At 34.8% G+C, this 21046-nt stretch overlaps 1 protein-coding gene across 2 annotated transcripts in view; it reads right to left on the bottom strand.

Moving 5' to 3' along the window:
* Positions 1–21046, bottom strand: part of Kdm3 (Lysine demethylase 3) — a 168568-nt gene that overhangs the window by 31464 nt on the left and 116058 nt on the right. For both annotated transcript variants that reach the window (XM_089737227.1, XM_089737228.1), the window contains one exon: positions 8576–8617. In XM_089737227.1, coding sequence (XP_089593353.1) covers positions 8576–8617 — 42 coding nt within the window. The remainder of the gene's footprint in view (positions 1–8575; positions 8618–21046) is intronic.

The raw sequence follows: 21046 nt of genomic DNA, 5'->3' as shown, positions 1-21046 counted from the left end.
AGTAACATGAACGAGGACGGGAGCAAAAACATCGAAGATTCTCGTCTACCTGCTACCCGAGATTTGGTTGCGTTGTCATTCTAAGAATTTTAATTCTCAGAATGTTCACGACTTGGTATTAAATAATTATTATTCTGGAGATGCGTCTTTAATAGTAAACAAGTTATGTTAATGTTTTTTTGGTTTTGTAAATGTAAATAATTAATAGTAGTAACGACCTTCATTAAAAATTTACATTCGAGTTTAATGTTTGATAAGGTGACACAGAACAATAGGAGTACGTTCCTTTAAAATCGCATTCAAAAAATATTCAAATCTATTTTGAAATAAAAGGAGTTGTTTCTCGTAAACATTTCATCGTTTTTGCCTCGAGCGACTGGTTATTTTGCGTTTATTGAGTTGGACTTTGATTGCTACGCTAAGCGATTACTAGAGCGATGAACTTAGCAATTTAGATTGGTGTAGTCGTGGCCGAGCGATATTTTACGATCTTATTCTTTTTCTGTACGTGTCGGATTTACATAGAAAAGTTTGCGATCAATTATTTGTTTGAGTATCAAATAAATTATGTGGTCACAGAAAATGTTGACCTCAAGTGTTTCTTTTGCTTGGCATAATGTAGTTTATGATAAGGTCGATACTAAAATTTCCAATTAATGATGTAATTAATGGTCGAGAAACTAGCGGTTTTATGAGCAATAATTATTTAGTGTCATCGTATGTGATTATAATGTATTTATTCATATTTCAATAAACCTATAATATTTTGCGTAGTTTCTATAATTTGTATAATATAATATATTTTCCTGAACATGAACAAAAACCTAAAATGTTTGAAACGTTGAATAAACGTAGAATAAACATTAAAAAATTGAACCATGACTTGCGAAAAACATAAGACTAAAAACTACTACTACAGTGTACGATATAATAATAATAATATAATTTGATAATAATATCAAAGTAGTATTTTACGAGCATTTAAAATAAGCCATAATAAAATTATATAATAATATTTGTGCCATCACTAAAAATAGCCGGGGAATTGATAAACGTAACCTCAACTCAAAGATACTAAACATGTTAAAGTTTCGGTGGCAACCTTGAAACCTGTCGACCCGACGGAGTCAATCCCCCTCTCCGGGATATCACTAAAACGAAACACGTGGACGAACAACGGAGCGATCTATTTATACGCAGTAATAAAAACGTTTATCGTCAAAAACAAGTCTCATTTAAAAAACAACATTTCAATATAAATCATCATCTAAAATTACAGAAATTAAAATTTCAATCATTTGCGACAAGAAAATACGTAACCGGTTTTCAATGAGCGATAAAATGGGACATGTGAACATTAACGTTTACATAAATACGTTGGAGGAATTCGAAAAACAGGTCAAAACAATGTCATAGTAGTACCCTTCGATACAACAAAAAGGGGTCAGTGACTGCTCAGCGGGGTGGCTCACGAGGCGAGGGCGGAGCCCTCAGCGTATCACATTTGAAAAAAACCCGGGTCTTAACATCTGCCTCACATGTGCGTTTCATTTCATACACTGGAATAATGCAAGTCGCGCCCGCAACCGCACCGAACCGTCCGTGCTTTTTGTGCAGTAGCTTTTTGTAGTCTTCACGCTTTGTGCTCGCGAGCTTTCAAACGGACAATGTTTTTTTTTTTATCGAAAAGAAATCAATACCTCTCTCGTGACGTTTCAAGAATATTTCGTTTTGGATGTGCGCACGCCGACTCTGAATTGTCAACTTTACTATTTTACACTATCTGGACTTTTATAAAGTGGAGCAAAGCATAATTGAAACAAATCTTTTAATGCGTAATTAACGAGCCGGCGCCGAGTTCCACTAGCATTGAAGTGAGGATGGATGCATATTTCTTGGAAGATCAACATTCGACAGATTTTGGCTCATAGCCAGGCACTTTCCACGTCGTCGTAGAGGGGGAAAGGGAGCCAAGTGCTACATCAATCGTTATAGAATACACGATATAGTTAGAAAATATTTGCTGACAATGAAACGTGTGAAATTGAATGTTAAGCAGCTGATGTTTCAATCGAACAATATTTGACGGTATTATATTTTTCCAGCTTTCTGCTATAACTTTGTAAAAGCCACTAACCCAAAATTATATTCAGGTACTGTCTAATTCACGAGACACATTCAATTAGCTGCCCAGTACAGACAAAATGTAATAATAGTAGTTATTAGAACACCACATAAAGTTACAGATACTGTTAAAGTCGTGGAGTTAAAGATCGTGACTTATGACCTTTAACATTTCTACTCATTATGTGCAACTTTACATTCACTTAGAGAGGAGAATCTCGTAACATTGGTACGTATCTATATTAAATATACAGTAAAAATAATTAAATTACTATACAATCGCACGTTTATACAATCAAACGATATATCAGAGTATCAGCTTTTACCTAATTAGCTTCATTATTATGTACATACATTAAAAAACATAAATCATATTTATAATACGTTTGGTCAGATAGATACATGAGAGCCTTAATTGATGTTGTAGGTATTACACAATGCGTTGTATTATAATCATCGTGAATCCGCAGATAATAAAATTCAAAATGGATGTCATAGTCGTAATCGTCTGTGCAATCGGCGTCGGCGAGAGGAGCGCGGTAAGTCCCGTTAGGAGAAAGTAGCTGCCTACTCCAGCGCTCGTGACGACGCGGTGCTCCAATCACTGCCATCTTGAATGCATTATTCGAATTTCGATTCAGTTTTATCCATACCATCCTTCTATAGAACAGCAACAGTTGACACCGTAATCAGACACCGATATTACGTGTAGCAATTTCTTTAGAAAACGACACCAAAGCGTCTTCATTAAACGTGGCATATCTTACTGTATCATCAATCTAAGTTATATCGTTTAATATTTTTTTAGCATTTAAATTAGCACTACTTTCTCTTTTATCACGAAAAGCTACAAAAATTGAGAAATCAATGGACTGTATCGGAGCAAAAACCGCGTCAATCATCCTCTTTTGTTGTCTCGCTCGGTTGAATAGGGTACTCGATAACTTTTGAGATCAAATGCCTAAGTTTGTGGCTTCCTGATAGTAATATTGTTGAGCAAACGTTCACCTGGCATTTAAAGCTTGCTCTTTGTACCGAGCGTTATGTAAATCTGATTCACTATTCATTGATAATGTCTATTTTGATGTTCTGTATTCATTATAAATTTTACTAACCAAAAACGTGGCGCGTTTTTTTTAATCAAGACTCGGGTCAGTGTTTCTGGAAGGCTAATTTAATAAAATTTGAGGTCATATAAAACTCTTAAGCATAAATTGAAAATAAATGAGACTACACGCAGATATTATTATATCCTCATACGAGGCCATGGAATGATGTTGTTGTCGTATCCATCAAAGCGTGTATTATTGCGCAAGCGGTAAAATAAAATCATGAAGGCGATAAATAACGTTTCATAACTGCAGAAGGCGACGGCGGACGAGGATTGCGATCGTTCGAAACTCGTTTTGCCGGTCGGGGCTCAAAGCGCAGGTGGCGACCGGCGGGGTGATTCGAATAACTGACACTTGCTTGTACGAGACACGACCCTGAAATAGCAGCGCCTTCTGCTCACCATGACAGAGGTGATTACGCTGATATCCCAAATATGCTGTTTCGGGTCGAAAGTATTGAAGGCGAAATAAAGGTTAAACGAATTACGTATCTGCTTAACGGGCATATTTAATTAATACCTACTTTGTTTTCTTTTGATTACCGAGAGTTGTTTTGTCCTAATTTGGTTTTATTTAACTTACTTTTTACTGCTCTTTGTAAAACGCTTGAAGTAAGAGAAAATAATTAATGTGATTTAATTAAATTGCACGGCCTTCCAGGAACTAATAAAATAATTTTAACTGACATAAAGTATGTTCACAGACGCACGGAACGCTTGTTTTCCCCTCATGTTACTCGTTAAATATTCAATTCGACTCAGAACGAGACATTATCATATGATCATTATTCAGTCACATGTCTGATATTATACATTATGTTCTTTTGTTTCGTTTGTCTACTCATGTAATTTAAGTTGGTTGCGCCGATTAATCCTTTTAGCTTTAGTTTTAGCTTTACTCAATTATGTTCCATCTGTTTTTCTTTCATATTTAGGTATATCGGTCAAGTTACGAATCACATTAAAATGAAAAATACTTTTGCTATTTTAACTAGCGTCCAAACAACAACAATTTTCAATATAATTATAATTCAAGAAACGCACCTTGTGTTGTAGTTCGAAATAAAATGTACTATTTAATTAAATAAATTGGAAAGTCGAATGTTGCACGTAAAAAAAAACGAGTTTCGTTATATTGGGAATGCATTCATTTACCAACACGCCATAAGCACATGGATAATAAATTCAAGCGTGTGCAAAGTACATTTGCACGAGGCATGCGGGCTAAATTAAATTTAATGATATTAGTTATTGCAGAGAGCACAGGTGACGCGTGCAGATGTTTACACGGCATACCTACGGGTACTGTCATTACCTTGTTTATTGAAAAGCTGGAATATTATATTCACGTAAAGCTATTGACGAATCTTTATATATAAAAATGAATTGCTGTTCGTTAGTCTCGCTAAAACTCGAGAACGGCTGGACCGATTTGGCTAATTTTGGTCTTGAATTATTTGTGGAAGTTCAGAGAAGGTTTACAAGGTAGATAAATATGAAATTAAATAAAAATAACAATTTTCCGGACGGATTCCTTTTGTTTGTTTTAAGTTTACTTTATACAAAAGTTTAGGTCTTTTATTTATCGACTGAAGCACTACGAAGTCTGCCGGGTCAGCTAATTTATAATAAATTTCTGGATAACGGCCAAGGTCCTTTAACCCTTTAGATTTTAAGCATAAATATCCAGAGATCATAAGTATGTCCGGCATGTTAGCCACTAGCAACCCGAAGTTTCATTCATTTGCAGGGTCATTAATACGCCTATCACATTAATAATAACTGGGAATAAATCACGGTCATCCGGCCTCAAATTAGGATTCGCTATATTATGGGTACAGACTGACATACATACTTACGTACGTTTATATATTATATTACATTTATTGAGCAAACAAACCTATTCATCGCACTATGAGGGAATCGAACCCACGACCCTCGGCGCAACAGTAACAGGTTCTAACTAGTACACCACCGAGTCAGTCCATTAAAATAGGTAATACCAACAAGTCTGCTTATGACGAAGCGAGGACCCTGCCTTCCGGTAATTATGGTGACCATATTATCTCTTTATCGTAAAACAAATTTATTTTCAAGAAGATAATGATGAAAGAATTCGATGTCTTGACCGCGCATGACCCCACAATATTAATGTTTGCGATTGTATGGACTCTGCGTAAGATTTCAAGCCGAGTAAATTATAAAATATAAATTTTATTCCTGGGAAGCCCAACTACGCAACACTACGACTTCGATTATAAAATACATTTATTTGTCAAAAAACCCACCCTTAGTGCCAACAACACAGCTACACAAATTTTTAACTAGATTGAATAGGAACCGAGCGAATATACAAACGAAAAAAAGAAGCCATAATAAACATTCATCTTTTTAGTTTTTCCCTTCCCTAATAAAAGATGCCCATAGATAACGATTTATCAGTGACAAAAAACAAATCTTAAAGCTTGACTGAGGAAAAAATTTAGAAGGCGATTCCATCCAAAGCAACGTACAGGTAGTGAAGAATAACTGTAACCTTTTGAAAGGAGAGATGCCCCAAATCTATTTAACAACATAATATGCCGGGGTCCTCACCCGGGTGGCTGGAGTAACAAAAGGGGCAGGTTCGCTTTCAAATCCCCATACATTATCTTCATTGTTATTAGCCGGCTATTTTATAACGTTAAAAACGTAGCCATATAAGCACAAAAAGAACCGGTTTCGTTACGAATAGAGTTATGAAACATTTAATAAATCAGTCGAACGATTTGAACGGGTACTTTCACCGGCCACTTTCTTGGTTGTTCACAAACGAAATACTGGTTCGGTTTGTTCGTCTGACCTCTTCTGGACATTGTTCGCAGTTCTGACTACTTTTGTGTCGGCTGTCAATACGCGCTAATAAACAGCACGCCCGCCAGAGCTAGTGACGTGCGAAATAGAAAGTTTCATAAGTGTGTTGTAATGTCAAGATTACTACTACGGCTTTATTGTTGGACCTGGTATTTAATAGCCAATGCAAAGCGCAATCAGCGTTAATATCTGCAGCTATAGTTTGGTATTTCTATGTACGTAGTCGCAACATTTAGTCGCGCTCATTACCGGAATTTGAGGGCACCTTAAGTGGGTTTCATCATGATTTTAAAACTATTGTATCGCACTGAATTCGAGTTATAGATTAATTTTATGACTTAATGAGTAAATATCCTTGAATTTTATGTGTTCATTTTAGTAAAATAACGACTTGCATATATTTTTTTTTTAGTAAGATCTTATAAACTAAACATCTACATACTCAGATTAGAACTATTATTTTAATTCCAATAAAAATGTTAACCAGTCGCATGCGTTTAGTAAAAAATCAAGATGCCAAACCAAGGCCCATAAATGATTCGCATGAGGAGCGTTTTGAATATTCATTAAGTTAATTATACCTACGTGTAAAATCTTTATAAATGATTATAAGATGACGCACAGATACCAGTACGCAATTACCTCGAAAATATATTCGTTTGTTTGTAGAGCGAGTTTTGTAATTATTATTTCTGAGAAAAAAAAACTTGACCGGTATAGACCGGTAACAAGCCATTTTAGTATAATTGTAATTTCACATATATGTATTTTTATAATTAAAAGTTATAAACGAAAACACGTTTTGCGAGCATTAAATAATACTACTAAACGAAAGTGCAGGCAATTATTGTCCATTGAACAGTCTCGTCGATTGTATGTACTTATAAGAGTTCATTAAAAAAGGTCAGCTGCATGATAAACAAATATATCTTGGAGCTTAGGTTAAATAATAATATCTGAGAATTAACTTCAAGTGTGAGGAAAAAATACAACTGAGCCATGTAATTTTTTTTTTTTTTTTTTTTTTTTATTGCATAGATGGGTGGACGAGCTCACAGCCCACCTGATGTTAAGTGGTTACCGGAGCCCATAGACATCTACAACGTAAATGCGCCACCCACCTTGAAGTTGAATTTGTCAAGTTACCTCTGAAAGCTAGTGTATACAAAACCAGATAACTGATGTAAGAAGCATCAACAGACAAATAACATGTAAGTACCACATTAATGTAAGAGTATCAAAACAACAAGAATTATGGATATTTGGTCAACGAACGACACAACACGTTAAACTTCAACGATCCAAAGTATTTTCTGTAAATATAATTCACGACACGAACAAGAACAGCGCACATACGAATTAGTCACAAACCGTTGCACAGTACATAATAATAGCTAAATTAACATAACCGAAACGGACGCACGAATAAAGAATTATGTAGAAAACATCCATCGAAAACGACGTGACCCCGTTACTCGGGTAGTTAATTGAAATTTAGATCGTGAAATGATAATAACAAATGTATTTGTCGTCCGCTACGACCTCTGGCTTTCAAAACTCGACCGCTGTGTATAAATAAAATCGATGCATACGCAGATGAGGACTGAACAAACAGACTTACGGATTTGAATGTGAAATTAAGGAAGGTGATCTGGATTTTTCAGTATAAATATGTTTCACAATAGCCGTTAGGGCAAGTATACAATCGAATTGTATAAGCAGCTAATGCGTTGTGACCTTAGGTAATTTATCTTTTGTCAATAGTTGAACCACCAAACCAAACTTAGCTGGTGGTAGGACCACTTGTGAGTCCGCGCGGATAGGTACCACCGCCCTGCCTATTTTTGCCGTGAAGCAGTAATGCGTTTCGGTTTGAAGGGTGGGGCAGCCGTTGTAACTATACTGAGACTTTAGAACTTGTATCTCAAGGTGGGTTGGCGCATTTACGTTGTAGATGTCTATGGGCTCTAGTAACCACTTAACACCAGGTGGGCTGTGAGCTCGTCCACCCATCTAAGCAATAAAAAAATAACTAAAAATAAGGTCGTTAGTATTCCGCATAAATGATTTAATAATATTAATAATATATTTGAGATCTTTAAACCACGTATCCAGCCAATCAATTGCAATCGTTAATCAAGTATTATTGTGCCATATTTTATGACCGTAATGGGACATTACAATTTTATCGTTACTGCAATTTACTTTTACAGATACAAATTACAAAACAGAAAGTATTTACGACTGCTTTTTTAATTTTAAAAAGTAACATTTCCATACTTGTTCTCTATGTGTATGGTACCTATTTCCTTGATAATATTATGCATTTTGAAAAACAAAACGTTTGAATGACAGCAGCGCTCCTTCGATTTGTTAGTATAATTTCACAACCAAATTCAAATCCTTGTTCAACATAAAAATAATGAATAAATGTATGAATGATAAAACAAGTAATGTTTACATAAATTATGTAAAATATTGAGTTACCTTTTTGGCTAATTTCAGCCGGGTCGCGTTCCGGTGATGATCCTGAAACAAAAAGAAAAACCAATTTTAACAATATTCATGAGTTTATCGACCACAAATGTGTGGCAAATAATAAATAAACATACGCTTACGTAGAGTACAAATCTCACTACGAAATAAAAACATGTTTATATTAATATAGACTATTTTAGTTTAGAAAAATGACCATTGAGCGTGTTAAAATACCGTCTTAATAATAATTTAGAACATAGCATAACAATAAATCCTACTTAAAAGTTCATACACAAAGGTCACGTAAAAATTCAGAGAATATTTATATGCCTGTTAAGAATAGCAGACGGCGACCGGTTGCGATAACCTGTTTCGGCAAGTAGAAGGTATGCGAAACAAATAACCTTCTTTTAGTTTATAAAACTCGTTGTATAGTTTTATTTCAATAAAACTTGCCGCACTCCGAGATAGATGTAGCTGTTATTAGAAATGCTAATATGTGATCAGAAAATAATTTATTTTTGAGCTGATTCAAGGACCCCTATTAAATAACCATAAATTAAATTATCAACGTTTATATTTAGCATAACGTCACATCAAAATTTTATGAAAATCAATAATGATCATGATTTTATTTAATACATTTTAATAGGTTTCAAGATTTAAATATTATCCTTGTGTAATATATTGAAACACGGTTGACATGTTTATAATATTATGTACTAGATGATCTCAATCAAAGTTAAAACCTAAATTTAACATATTCGATTTAAAAATGAGTTTGCATGCTCTTGATGATCTTATGATTTAAGTTGACATAATATTTAAGCTTTATATACATTTTAGCGAATATTTAATTTAAGAGATTTGGTTCTATTAGAGCATCTAATTAACATACCGGATGGTACAGAATTCTACACGAAGCGATTTATCAGTGTCATATTTGTTGTCTCCTAATTCGAAATGTCCGTCGCCTAATAGACAAGACGTTTCGCGTACTCAGTCGTCATGAAGTAGGTACTTACTATTTTTCTAACTGTCCTTCACAGTAATTTTGTTCATGAACAACTATTTTGTAAATGTGTGTAATTATTCACGGCACGATTGGGCATGTTTGGAGATCGCATAAGCTGATAGCACCGGCCTATGCCAGACGCGAAGTAAACATGCGTTCCAATTCTTGTGAGTGGAAATGAGACTTCGACTCAAGGTCGTACTTTGAGCTGAAGTAGTGGCTTAACTCCAGGTGGTCTAGTACCATTGAAATAGACAGTGCAAGGTGCTAGTCCGCAGTAAATTTATTTCACAGTAATTTTGTTCACGAACGATTACGACATTAAAGGAATAATATTATTTAAAAAAAAAATCAACCTACCAAAATCTGTAAATGTGCTTAATTATTTATCCACGGTACGATTGGGCATGTTTTGAGATCGCATAAGTTGATAGCACCGGCCTATGCCAGACCCAAAGTAAGCATGCGTTCCAGTTCTTGTGGCAGCAGCGGCTTAACACCAGGTGGTCTAGTACCATTGAAATACGACAGTGCAAGGTGCTAGTCCGCAGTAAATTTATCGTTATCGTACTGTATGACCTCGTGTGCTCACCGGAGCGGCAAGCGGACACGTCGTACACGTTTCTGTTCGCCCGCATGAGTTGAGTTGAGTCGACCGTCCCAGCTGCCGGTTCACTAACCTCTCAACTCATATGCGTCCACGACGAATGGATTTGTAATCCTATTTTCCCCACTACCCCTTCATTACCTTTGTTGCCCGCTCTAAATATAAACCCGTCCGTGTGGTCGTACTGAAACGATCTTCTTTTTTTTGTACTGTGTCGATTACTCGATTACTAAAAACGACGAAATCGACCTAAACCTCGTGGTACTATCCCAACAAAGAACTTTGTATGTCGAATATTCTGATTAATGACCTGTTTTTGAGTGACCAAAAGACAGTGGTTTAATTATTTCTATAACATCGTGCAAAAGACGGCGGCTTCTATATTAGGAATGAAACGTGCAATCAATTCGTCGAGAAAAACATGTCAGTAATTGTCAGGTAGGTGTAAAGTGAGAAACAGCTGTGTATATTACTCGTATGGTATGAGACGTCTGGCATTTTATTGGAACCTGTTTGTGAGTTATGCAATAGAAAACATTTATCTGTTAATGGCAAATCGACGCTGTTTGCTATTTAGCATAATAGCTTGTTGATGCCGTGGTGAGGCAAATGCATATTTATGGCCTGAATAATCTCGCTACCTTTTTGTTCGTCTTCGATCATAGCAGATTGCGTTGTTTCTTACCTCAATTACAATACTAATCCTGATAATTGTACAGAACTGTTATTAAAATATTAGTATCGGTTGAGGCATGCCAACGGCTGTTTTGTGAAATAAACTATAGAGCGCGCAGGTGAACAACAAAAATGGTATTTATAAATTAATTATTGTTTTATAACAGATTGTTAATAATTATATTATCTGTAGGTCATTATATCGTACTACTATTCTATAGTATAATACATATATTTTGTTTACATAAGGTTTAGACCAAGGCTCCACCTTTATGGTGCCATTTTAATAAACAATGTTTCTTCATGTTTCTGTGATGCGATTTTGTACTTAAATTCTTCAAAATTAATATTCCGTTCATTTTAACTTCACTGAAGCCACACATTTTTGAGAATTTTCAGTTTAGGCAGTGGATTCTTAGCTGTACCTCTGACGTAGACAATTTCCATAAGCAATGATAACTACTTGCCTTTAAGGTTTCCAAGACAGTAAAATCGCGGGGTTCATCTAATTTGAAAAATACAAATACATAAGGATAACATCAAACACAAAGCATTTTTTACCTAAAATTTTAAGCAAATCGGTAATTTAGAACCACGTATACGTCGTTCTAAGGCAATCTTTGTCAGAATGTCTGGAAGTGTACAAAAACACATGCCGTTTTACCCTTTATGGCACCGCATCATCGCCTTGTGCGGCATCTTGATGAACCAGTCTTAGCACTGGTCTCAACGTGAGAAATGGAGACTGAATCGCGTTCATTGCCCGATATATACTTCGTTTGCAGACCGATTTCAGAGCGAATACATTAATCTTAATGATATAGGAGTGCCGACATGTTTGGCTAATAAGACCGACACAAATGTGTTTTCGCCTTAACTGTTGGCGCTAGAGCAACATGGAACAATTAATTATACTGAGTAATTCGATATTCTTGTCATAGATAAGAGCGTTGTATGTAGATCTCCGAAAATATTTAACACGACAAACGTTTCAACTGATTAGATAGTTATACGTACCCAGAGCATATTATGTTTGGTTTTCCATTTAACTGATTAATGTGGAACGTTAGATAGAAAACGATATTCGAAATCCGTCTAGTAACTACAAGCAATAGAGAACGCTTTTTCTCTCTATCAAAATGTAGTTACATGCACTTTGCTTTCTAAATGAGATAAGGAGTGTTCAAGATCTGGTTCTTGCTAGAGATAGTTAACGGACGTGTCTCAGATCCAGTCCAGTCAGTAAAGTTCTCGTCTGACCGGATGGAGCTCGTTGAATTTATATGTGCAATTAAACACGACACAAGTCCCATATGGTCCGCCACTCATGTTAAAATCTCATATTACGAGAACAAACATAATCGGACTCGGTTGCTGGAATGTACAAGCGTTGCTATAAATATTTACATTTTGTATTACGAATGTTGTAATGAATCGGAAAGATCTTTATATCTTTCATCATACGCCTTTCTCTCTCTCTTTGTTTACAGTAAATCAGACTGAGTAACGTCGAATATTGTATACAAGTATACACTTGGCAAACGTTCACGCTTTAATGCAAACAAATAATAAGTCGGAGCAGTTTGCGACTTTATAGCCTTAAAATAGATGTGTTTTCACAAACTCGATATAAGAGTTTACGCAGAAATAATTTGAAGAATGGGGTCAATTGAATTGGCATGTGGCGCTGTTACTAAAATAGGTCAACAGTGACAAACGTTGTTTGATAATTATGATAAAAGAATATTTATATATATCTTAGTAATTTTAAAACTTCAATGAACGGTTTCATAATGAATCTAATGAATATAAAATTACGGTAATTAAAAGAATAATACATTGCGATAACAATAGCAACTGTAATGCAATCGAATTACGCGAACGAAAACATTATCAGCCTGGCTCGTTCAATGCACCGACTTATCGCCAGTGTAACTAACTTGTACGGACGGGGCATGATTAATTATAAATCTTGGAGGTCACGTTTCAGACAACAATATATTTATGTATATTTTAAAGACATAATAAACGCAATCGCGACGACATCAACGTCAATGTTATTTAGCTTCTGTTACAAAGAGAACGGTTGTTTTTAAGAACTATCAGAAACTGTACACTATAAAAGTCGCTCCTTTAAGGATGTTCGGAAGGACATAACTAGAGAGCTAGACTCTGGGGATATCTGGGGAATAAAAAAGAAACGTGAGTGTCTCGAACGTATAGTTCTATGTGTACAAAAACTATTTCACGGTCAATAGTTACAATTAGGAAGCAGTCGCAGAGAGGACGTAGTATTTAAAGTGTTTTTACTTATAAAAAACTAGAAATAAAACATTAATCGATTTCACATCGACCGTGGCGAGAGTATCCACTATTGAAAAAAAAAACACTTAAACGTTAACAAGCGAATACAGATTGAAAAGTAACGCCATCGAGGTCATTCCGCAAACGGGCGATGTGCAAAAACAGAAGTTCCGAATTAAGATGGATTACTTCACTGCCCTCGGCCCAATACCGAAATTTCATTTGTGCAATAATAACAACGAAATGACCCTGGATTACAATTTGAATTGGTGACAGAATTTTATGTGAATTAACTTATTTACAACAAGATATTCAAATTCCGGATTGTCACCTTTTTGTTTCAACTTGTTCGCCTAGTATGTTAATGAGGTCGACATGAATATTTAAATGGAATAATAAACTGTTTAAAATTCCGTCTAGATTTTTTGTTTTCTATGACTAATAATAAATTACGAAATGTGTTTTTGTATCCGATTTAAACAGTTTTAGCTTGATTTTTGCGTCTTGAAATCATTTTCTTCTAAATTGATTCTAACGTATCACATTTGTTGCATTAAATATTATTATTATGCATGCGCACATTTTTGATTAGATTTTGTTTCAAAACGAATTTGAAAACTTGTTAAGTTTCTGCGCATAAATAAATCTAAAACCGTTGTTGACACGGTTAAATTCGTATTTTAATTCAGGATGTAACCAAACTATTACGAATTTAATCATCTAATTTACATGATTGTGTATAAAAAACTAAATTTTTCATGTCACATACCACGCTTTTACGTAAAGGCTGCATATAAATTGTCGTATTGAAATACATCCAGAAGATAAATGGAAATGGCTCAAGGTGTATAGAAAATGTATGTTTATATTATCGGAGCGGTTGATGTTTGAATAATAGTTTTATGTACAATTTGCGTCACCGGCATCATATTTGAATTTCAGAGGGGAAAAGTCTGAATGAAACAAAATACTTTTTTGTGATATTTTTTACGATCAACCATACCCCGTTTACAATTTTGTAAAGATATGAAATTATTAGTTATTTCTTGAACTTGAACCTTGAACGAAAGTGGTTTTTCAATAGCATCAAATCGAACAATAAGGTCATCGTATACCCACGAGTGGGTTCAATTCCCATGATCGTCGCGAACAATGCCAGAACTGAGAGGCTGAAATACATAAAGGAGAGAACAATCGACCGAATGGAAACAAGAGAGCGATATAAATCAAGTCAAACGTTGCGTGTGCCGGCCTGGTCGTAGATCCTCCCGTTTCAGTTTGCCTGCACGCCGTGCCGCTTATAATTATCAAGTACTTTCGCCAAGCAGGGGCGCAACGCCATCTTGCTATTTACGTTGCAAAATGGCGGCCCGCAGCACGTGTTCCTCTTCCTTTTGTTGTTGAAAGATATTAGTGGCGATGCAATCGAAAAACGACAAGTGTTCAATGTTTGTGGGACGTTCCGTAGAAACCATTTATAATTTTGTTTCGATCTCGGTTTAGAAATGAAATTCACAAGTTGTGAACAAGGTCTCACAAAATTTACATTGAATAGGGAGCCGTTAAGTTGCGATGTGAGTGGACGCAAGAAGGTCACCTTGACCGAATCAATAGTTCTGTCTTGTTACTCGTTAAATAAAATCGTATTATTAATCGTTGACAGATTATTTAGATGTTTAGTTAATTTTATTCGAAAGTTTTTTAACGACACTTAATTTTATTGAAATTTTACCTTTCAACTAGGAACATATTGTGAAATTTTAAATCTAAAGCTACTAATATGACTGATCTTAGCTAACAACATGCTTTATTTCTATCGATCATGTTTGAAGCTGATTTTCGCCGTCAAACCAGTGGAACTATTCGAAAGTTACAATACGTTTAATAAACTTACAAATGTTTTAAAAATCAAACAAGCTACCATCATAGTGTGAATGTTATGCGCGTAAATGTTGATAAAGAAAATTTACTCAAGGGCAAACTGACAACGGCAGTGGAACAAGTGATCACAATACTCTGAGCAAGAACAAAGGACGTTGACGAACTTGAAAAATCAACACTCAAGCTATAACTTATCTATCGAACGTTAACTACTAAGTGATAACAAAATTGTACAACTAGAACTTCAAACTTGTTGTGAGTCGATAACTCTTATCAACACAAATTAGGTCAACGCTAAACAGACTGATTAAGCGAGTACAAACAAATTCAATATTAATGTCACATAATGGCAAAGTTGATGTAACAAAAACTTGTGCTTTATGTGGTGGATAAGAATTATTTTCACTCAGTGTATTTAATAACGTCAATTTCAAAATAGTAAAATTCGGTAAGGTGTGAATTTAATGGCTTCCTGCAGAATTAATACAGGAAACGAAAATCGAAATTGGTTTCGCCGTAAATTTTGCATTTGTATTCTGCTAGTTCCCGGGCCAATGGCGATCATGTATGATCGTGGTTCGCCGTCTTCTGAATATGTATTAGATGGTAGTCGCATTACTCACGCACAGACTTCAGCCATGACACACATCCTCAACAAAACACGGAGCTATTTTTTCCATAAATGAACCGCTTTTAATATTAATATGTGCTGGCAAAAGTGTATTTTCTACAATATTTTTATTTATTGAATAGATGGGTGGACGAGCTGAACGAGCCACCTGGTCTTACCGGTGCTTAACCGAGCCCATGTCTATACATCACAATGTGTATATTCAGGCAACTGTTAGCAAATCCACTCCTAGCTGAGCCTTTGCTCGCCCACCTGTCCGGGAAAAACTGGACAGGCCTCCAGGTCAATAATAATCTTTCCTTCGGCTGTCCCTTCAAACCGGATCGCATGACCACTTCGCGGTAGAAATAGTAGGATGGTGCGGACTTATATTAGTCCTACCACTAGTAAAATCTTTTTTTTTTTTCGAATCGATCGATTTCGCTGATTTATTATTCGTTGTATTCACAAATATTAAGAAAAAGCTTTTTTCTGAAAGATCTTTTTAAGCCCACGAGTAAAGTTCGAAATTTGTATGGTATATCGTAGTTGTCAAACCCATTAATTTAACATTATTATGAAAATAGAGAAAGGCTTATAAAATCTGATATTTTTATACTTTTCGTATTGAAAGTCTAAATTCTAGTGCAATGTTTATATTGTTAAAATATAAATCATAGAACCAAACACGGATGAAACAAAAGAAACACCAAAAGAAGGACCAGAAAAGTTCTTCCCTATGGCAAGTTATAATGGATATAATTATGGAGAATTAACTCAAGGAGGGTTGACGTCAGGTCGTAAAATTTATGCCAAATCCGTATGCAGCATGCTAAGAAGACATACTGCGTTGACCCCATATAGTGTGATGGGATGAGGGAAAAAAGAAGAAAAATACGTTGTTAAACTCATGTGTGCTATGTGCACTTTCCAGTATCAAGGTATACTTATCCAGTATTAATATAAAGTAACAAGACAACTGTTGGATCCGTTAGCTTTAAATAATTAATAGCATTGTTTTGATAATACTTCTGAGTTTACATTTTCGTTTCTTTTCATCCATACTTGTTTATTTTTCATGTACTACTATATTATAAATCATTCCAAAACTTTTGTGTTGACATAGTTACCTATGTTGCTTATAAGACCTTTTTAATTTAAAACTTTAATCGTAAAAATCAAAATACATTTAAAAAAAAGAGCTATATCTTGTATAAAATTCCATGGAAATTTACATCTAATAATACCTACATATTTGTGTGTTTTATAGTATGACAAGCAGAAGGCATCGACCTCTTTTTTATAGTAAGCTTGCGCTTTATCCGCTTTATCAATATTTGAGCGGAACGCTTATAGGAATCCGTTTGCGTATCTTATTTAAAATTTTAAATAATTATTTTGAATTCATAATATAAATTAACATACACCGAAAAGACTAGTAGGCCCATAAGTTTATGTAAATTTATTTGTATTATTATATTGTAAGTTTATTGTAAATTGCACTGAAGAGAAAAATATATATTTGGGAGCCCCATGAAATTTTTAACAATCACTGTAATGATCTATAATTTATTCTGACATGTAACACATTTAGTGGCCACAACAATATTTGCAACATATTATTTTCACATTCAATACTTTATATTAGTTCGTAAACAATAACTATGTAACAGAATTCTATATATATTGCATTGATTACTAGAAAAGAAACAAGAATGAAGCGTGCGAAGTGGTGGTACGCGACGTGGGAAAGCGAATGGCGGCACTGGCGTTGGCGGCCATTTTGAATTGGGCTCGTTCAGAAACATCACGTGTCCGCGCGTCCGCCTGGCAACACAACGTACGCCCGTTAAACGGAGCGGAACGTTTCGGCTGCACACCACGTGCTTTTTTATTTGTGCAACATTCCACGAGTGCTACTGAATTATTGATTGATTTGCAAACCCTTTTAACTGTTATTAATGATAATGCGTTTTCACAGTCATCAGCGCTTATATTTTAAATGTTGGTGTTAAATAAACGTTGAGGTTCATTGTTTGTAGGTAGTTATCAATTTAAAATAAAATGTATAAATCACATCATCAGAAACTCCAGATTAAAACCCACTCTATAAAAATGTAATCTTTTGTAGAATACATTAATGATGTCAAATGCAATAAATAAACTATACACAGTTTTAATTTTAAAGTGTTTGGAGCGTAATTCCCATGCTAGCTAACAAAAGGTCTAAATAAAGAGCTTTGTTAAAGCTCTAAATTATCCCATGAATTTTTGGTAGTTTACAGTATTAAAATATACTCAGATAAATACAAAATCACGAATAAACCATGAACGTAGTAGCAACCGCAGTGAAACCTATAACATATAATATTTACCTGCAAAAATAAGGTTACTACAAAATAGCTTATTAAAAAATTAAATGTAAAAAATTAGTTTATTTTTAGATGCCGATTTCTTATAATAAAGTGGCAATTACGATTTTTAATTTATTTTTCTGCTCTAAGATCCATTAAAATTTTATTTAAATCCGATGACGATATAACGGTAGATGTTTTTATGTTCTTTTATTTAAATTTATAGAATGATGACAACTATTAGGTAAATTAATAATATCTAAATAAGTGAACCTTAAGAATCGGATACTCTTTTAATATTTCAACTTTAAATACTAACTGCATGGAAGTATATCTCAATGCCTAATCTGTCGTATTACGTAATGAAACTCCAAAAAAAAAGTCGGTCGCAATCTCAAATCTCGGAACTACCATCACGTAATTCGTGAAATTAAACGACAAAAAACTATACAAAAACTAGTCGGTTCGCAATAAAAATGAAAATATCCATAGCCGAATCCGAGAGAACGGGAGAATTTAGGCAATTGCAGTAGTCTGAGTGGGACGGATGTGCACGCCATCTTGCCTACATCGAGTCTTTAGTCACGCGCGGTGAAGCAGCGTTTCTATTTTTTGCGAGCTCTCGTCTGACCTCGTTAGTTTATCGTTATCATGCGGGTCTAATAATAAATGTGTTTCGTTCGACATGGAATGTGCGTTGGCAGAGCTGCCACAACAAGCTTGTGTCTCGACAACATAGATAACCTCTGCGGCGAGTTCATCAAATTTATTGGCATTCACTGCGCGATTGCTCAATTAAGCTACAATTCGTTATGTATCGAATATTTTTTTACTACTTTGATTTTATCTTAAGCTATTATATACATAGTACGAGTATATTATTTTGTTAGTTATAGATTCTTCATATTGTTGTGACTAAAAGGCTCGTCCCCGATAAACTTCTGCCCACTTAACCTCTTAATAGTAAAGTTCATAGTCAATTAGTGAGCTGACACAGTTGTGAACTTTCGTCTGTGTACCAAAGAGACACAATTGGTCGTCTCCACGGCGCTACGTTTAATGGATCTGTTATAAACTAGCAATCACGATTTCGTGACCGAATACTCGGATAATAGATGCTTGAAGCGTGACTATAACCACCATAATAATCGATACTGAAAGATTTATCTTTATTAAGTACTTGTTTTGGTAATAACGTAATCACAAAAAAATAATTGAATAAGTTAATAAACAAACCCATACATAGCATTATATTTTTATTAATTATTAAATTACAAAATATTGTTTTATCCCAATGATATTTTCAGAATATTAGGCCGAAATAATACAATTTTTATATTATCGTTGGTCCTAGAGACACGCGCAAAGTTTCAAGTCAATCGGATGTCTTGAAGTTAATGAAAGCTACGTTTATATTTTCCGCTAAATATGTAGTTAAATAAATAGATACATGTCAAGTTAGTGGAAGCGTGTTAAAGCGTTAGGTGTCAAGGCATTGTCAAGGTCATGATCTTTTCCGAAATTCCTTGTCATTATAAGTGTAAGTATAAGTGTAAACATGTTTTGAGCCAAAACAGTCAAAACTGGGCAAAACATTATACATAATTAGATAACCCGACGAAACTTGTTTCAAAAATACACATCATAAGTATAGTTCGTACAAGTTTTTACTGAGATTCTGATGAAACACGCCTTCGAAACTTCAACTAGTTGGCATAACTCGGGTCGTTTGGAAAACAAAACTAACTTTAGGCAATGAATAAGAAGACACTATAAATTAACTCGGGTAATGTAATACAAAGTTTATTCGCAGCCAGACAGCAATTACGTAGAGAAGTTTAAGCGGTATTCACAAACCGGAGTGAGGGGTGTTTACCCGGTACCCACCCGCGGCATACCCCTTTAAAGGCGGTACAAACTCGTAGCAAGGGGTGAAATTTTCGAAGTTCCACAACGCCGAGGTTCTATCAGATTATTTCGGAATCTTTTAAAAGTGCTTAGTTTTTTTGATACCTAAGGACAAAAAAATTGTTTTAAAAGTTAATTAACTCGAACGTGCCTTCGATCAAGTAATTCAGTAATTTACAAATAGATTAGCTATTGAAAGGTATTATTTGTTTATTAATTATGTAGTGAATGGTCACGCTGGACCAGAATATTAAGTTAAATTTATTACAATAATTACATTACATTTAATGTTACCTGAGTGAATTATTCAACAGAACCATTAAAAAAACTTAATAAAATCATTAATTTAATGAGTACTAAAAGACCTTTCACCAAAAGAGAGAATTGTATCAACACAAAAGTTGTGAAAGTTACAAAATAAACACGTTATCCTTAATGTGAGTAGGCGAAATTGCGCACTTGCCAAGATCCGAACTATATTGTACTATTTTGTTCTTGGAAAAAGAGCTGTAGACAATGTTTGGAAGTGGATAATCTGTACGTTACTGTATTACTGGTTGGTTAGGCGTCTTGTGAGTCCGCACCGGTAGTTACCACAGTCCTGCCTATTTCTGCCACGAAGCAGTAATGCTTACCAATTTGAAGGATGGGACAGCCTTTACTCTATACAATCACTTCTTCAGACTCTCTCGTGGTAAGTTGCAGAATATACGCAGTCACGTCTATGAGTTCCGGCAACTACTTAACACAAAGGTGGATTGTGAGATCGTTCACACATATATGCAATAAAAATAAATGTTGCTTGTAAGTTGATTTATGACTTTTGCCCAAAGTAAAGTCTCAGCCTCAGTCTAAAGTGGTCTCAGCCTGTTTCAAAACAAAATTACAACTTCAAAACCCATACAAGATTTGTTAGATATCAAACTACTTTGGGCCCTACATAGTGCGACTAAATAGAATATAGAAAACAATTCTCTATATACCTAAAAACTGCATCGTGACCTAATGCGACTGATCACCTTTTGATTTAGATTTCATTAATTGAAATTCATCACAATTCAGAAGCACTCTCGCGAGTCACGATTTAATTTGGTTCTCTCTAAGCTTAATTATTGATTTTAGTTTT

Source organism: Bombyx mandarina, chromosome 23, assembly GCF_030267445.1.
Source record: "Bombyx mandarina strain Sakado chromosome 23, ASM3026744v2".
In the NCBI taxonomy this organism is placed as follows: Eukaryota; Metazoa; Arthropoda; class Insecta; order Lepidoptera; family Bombycidae; genus Bombyx; species Bombyx mandarina.
This window is presented reverse-complemented; position numbering and strand designations above follow the sequence as displayed.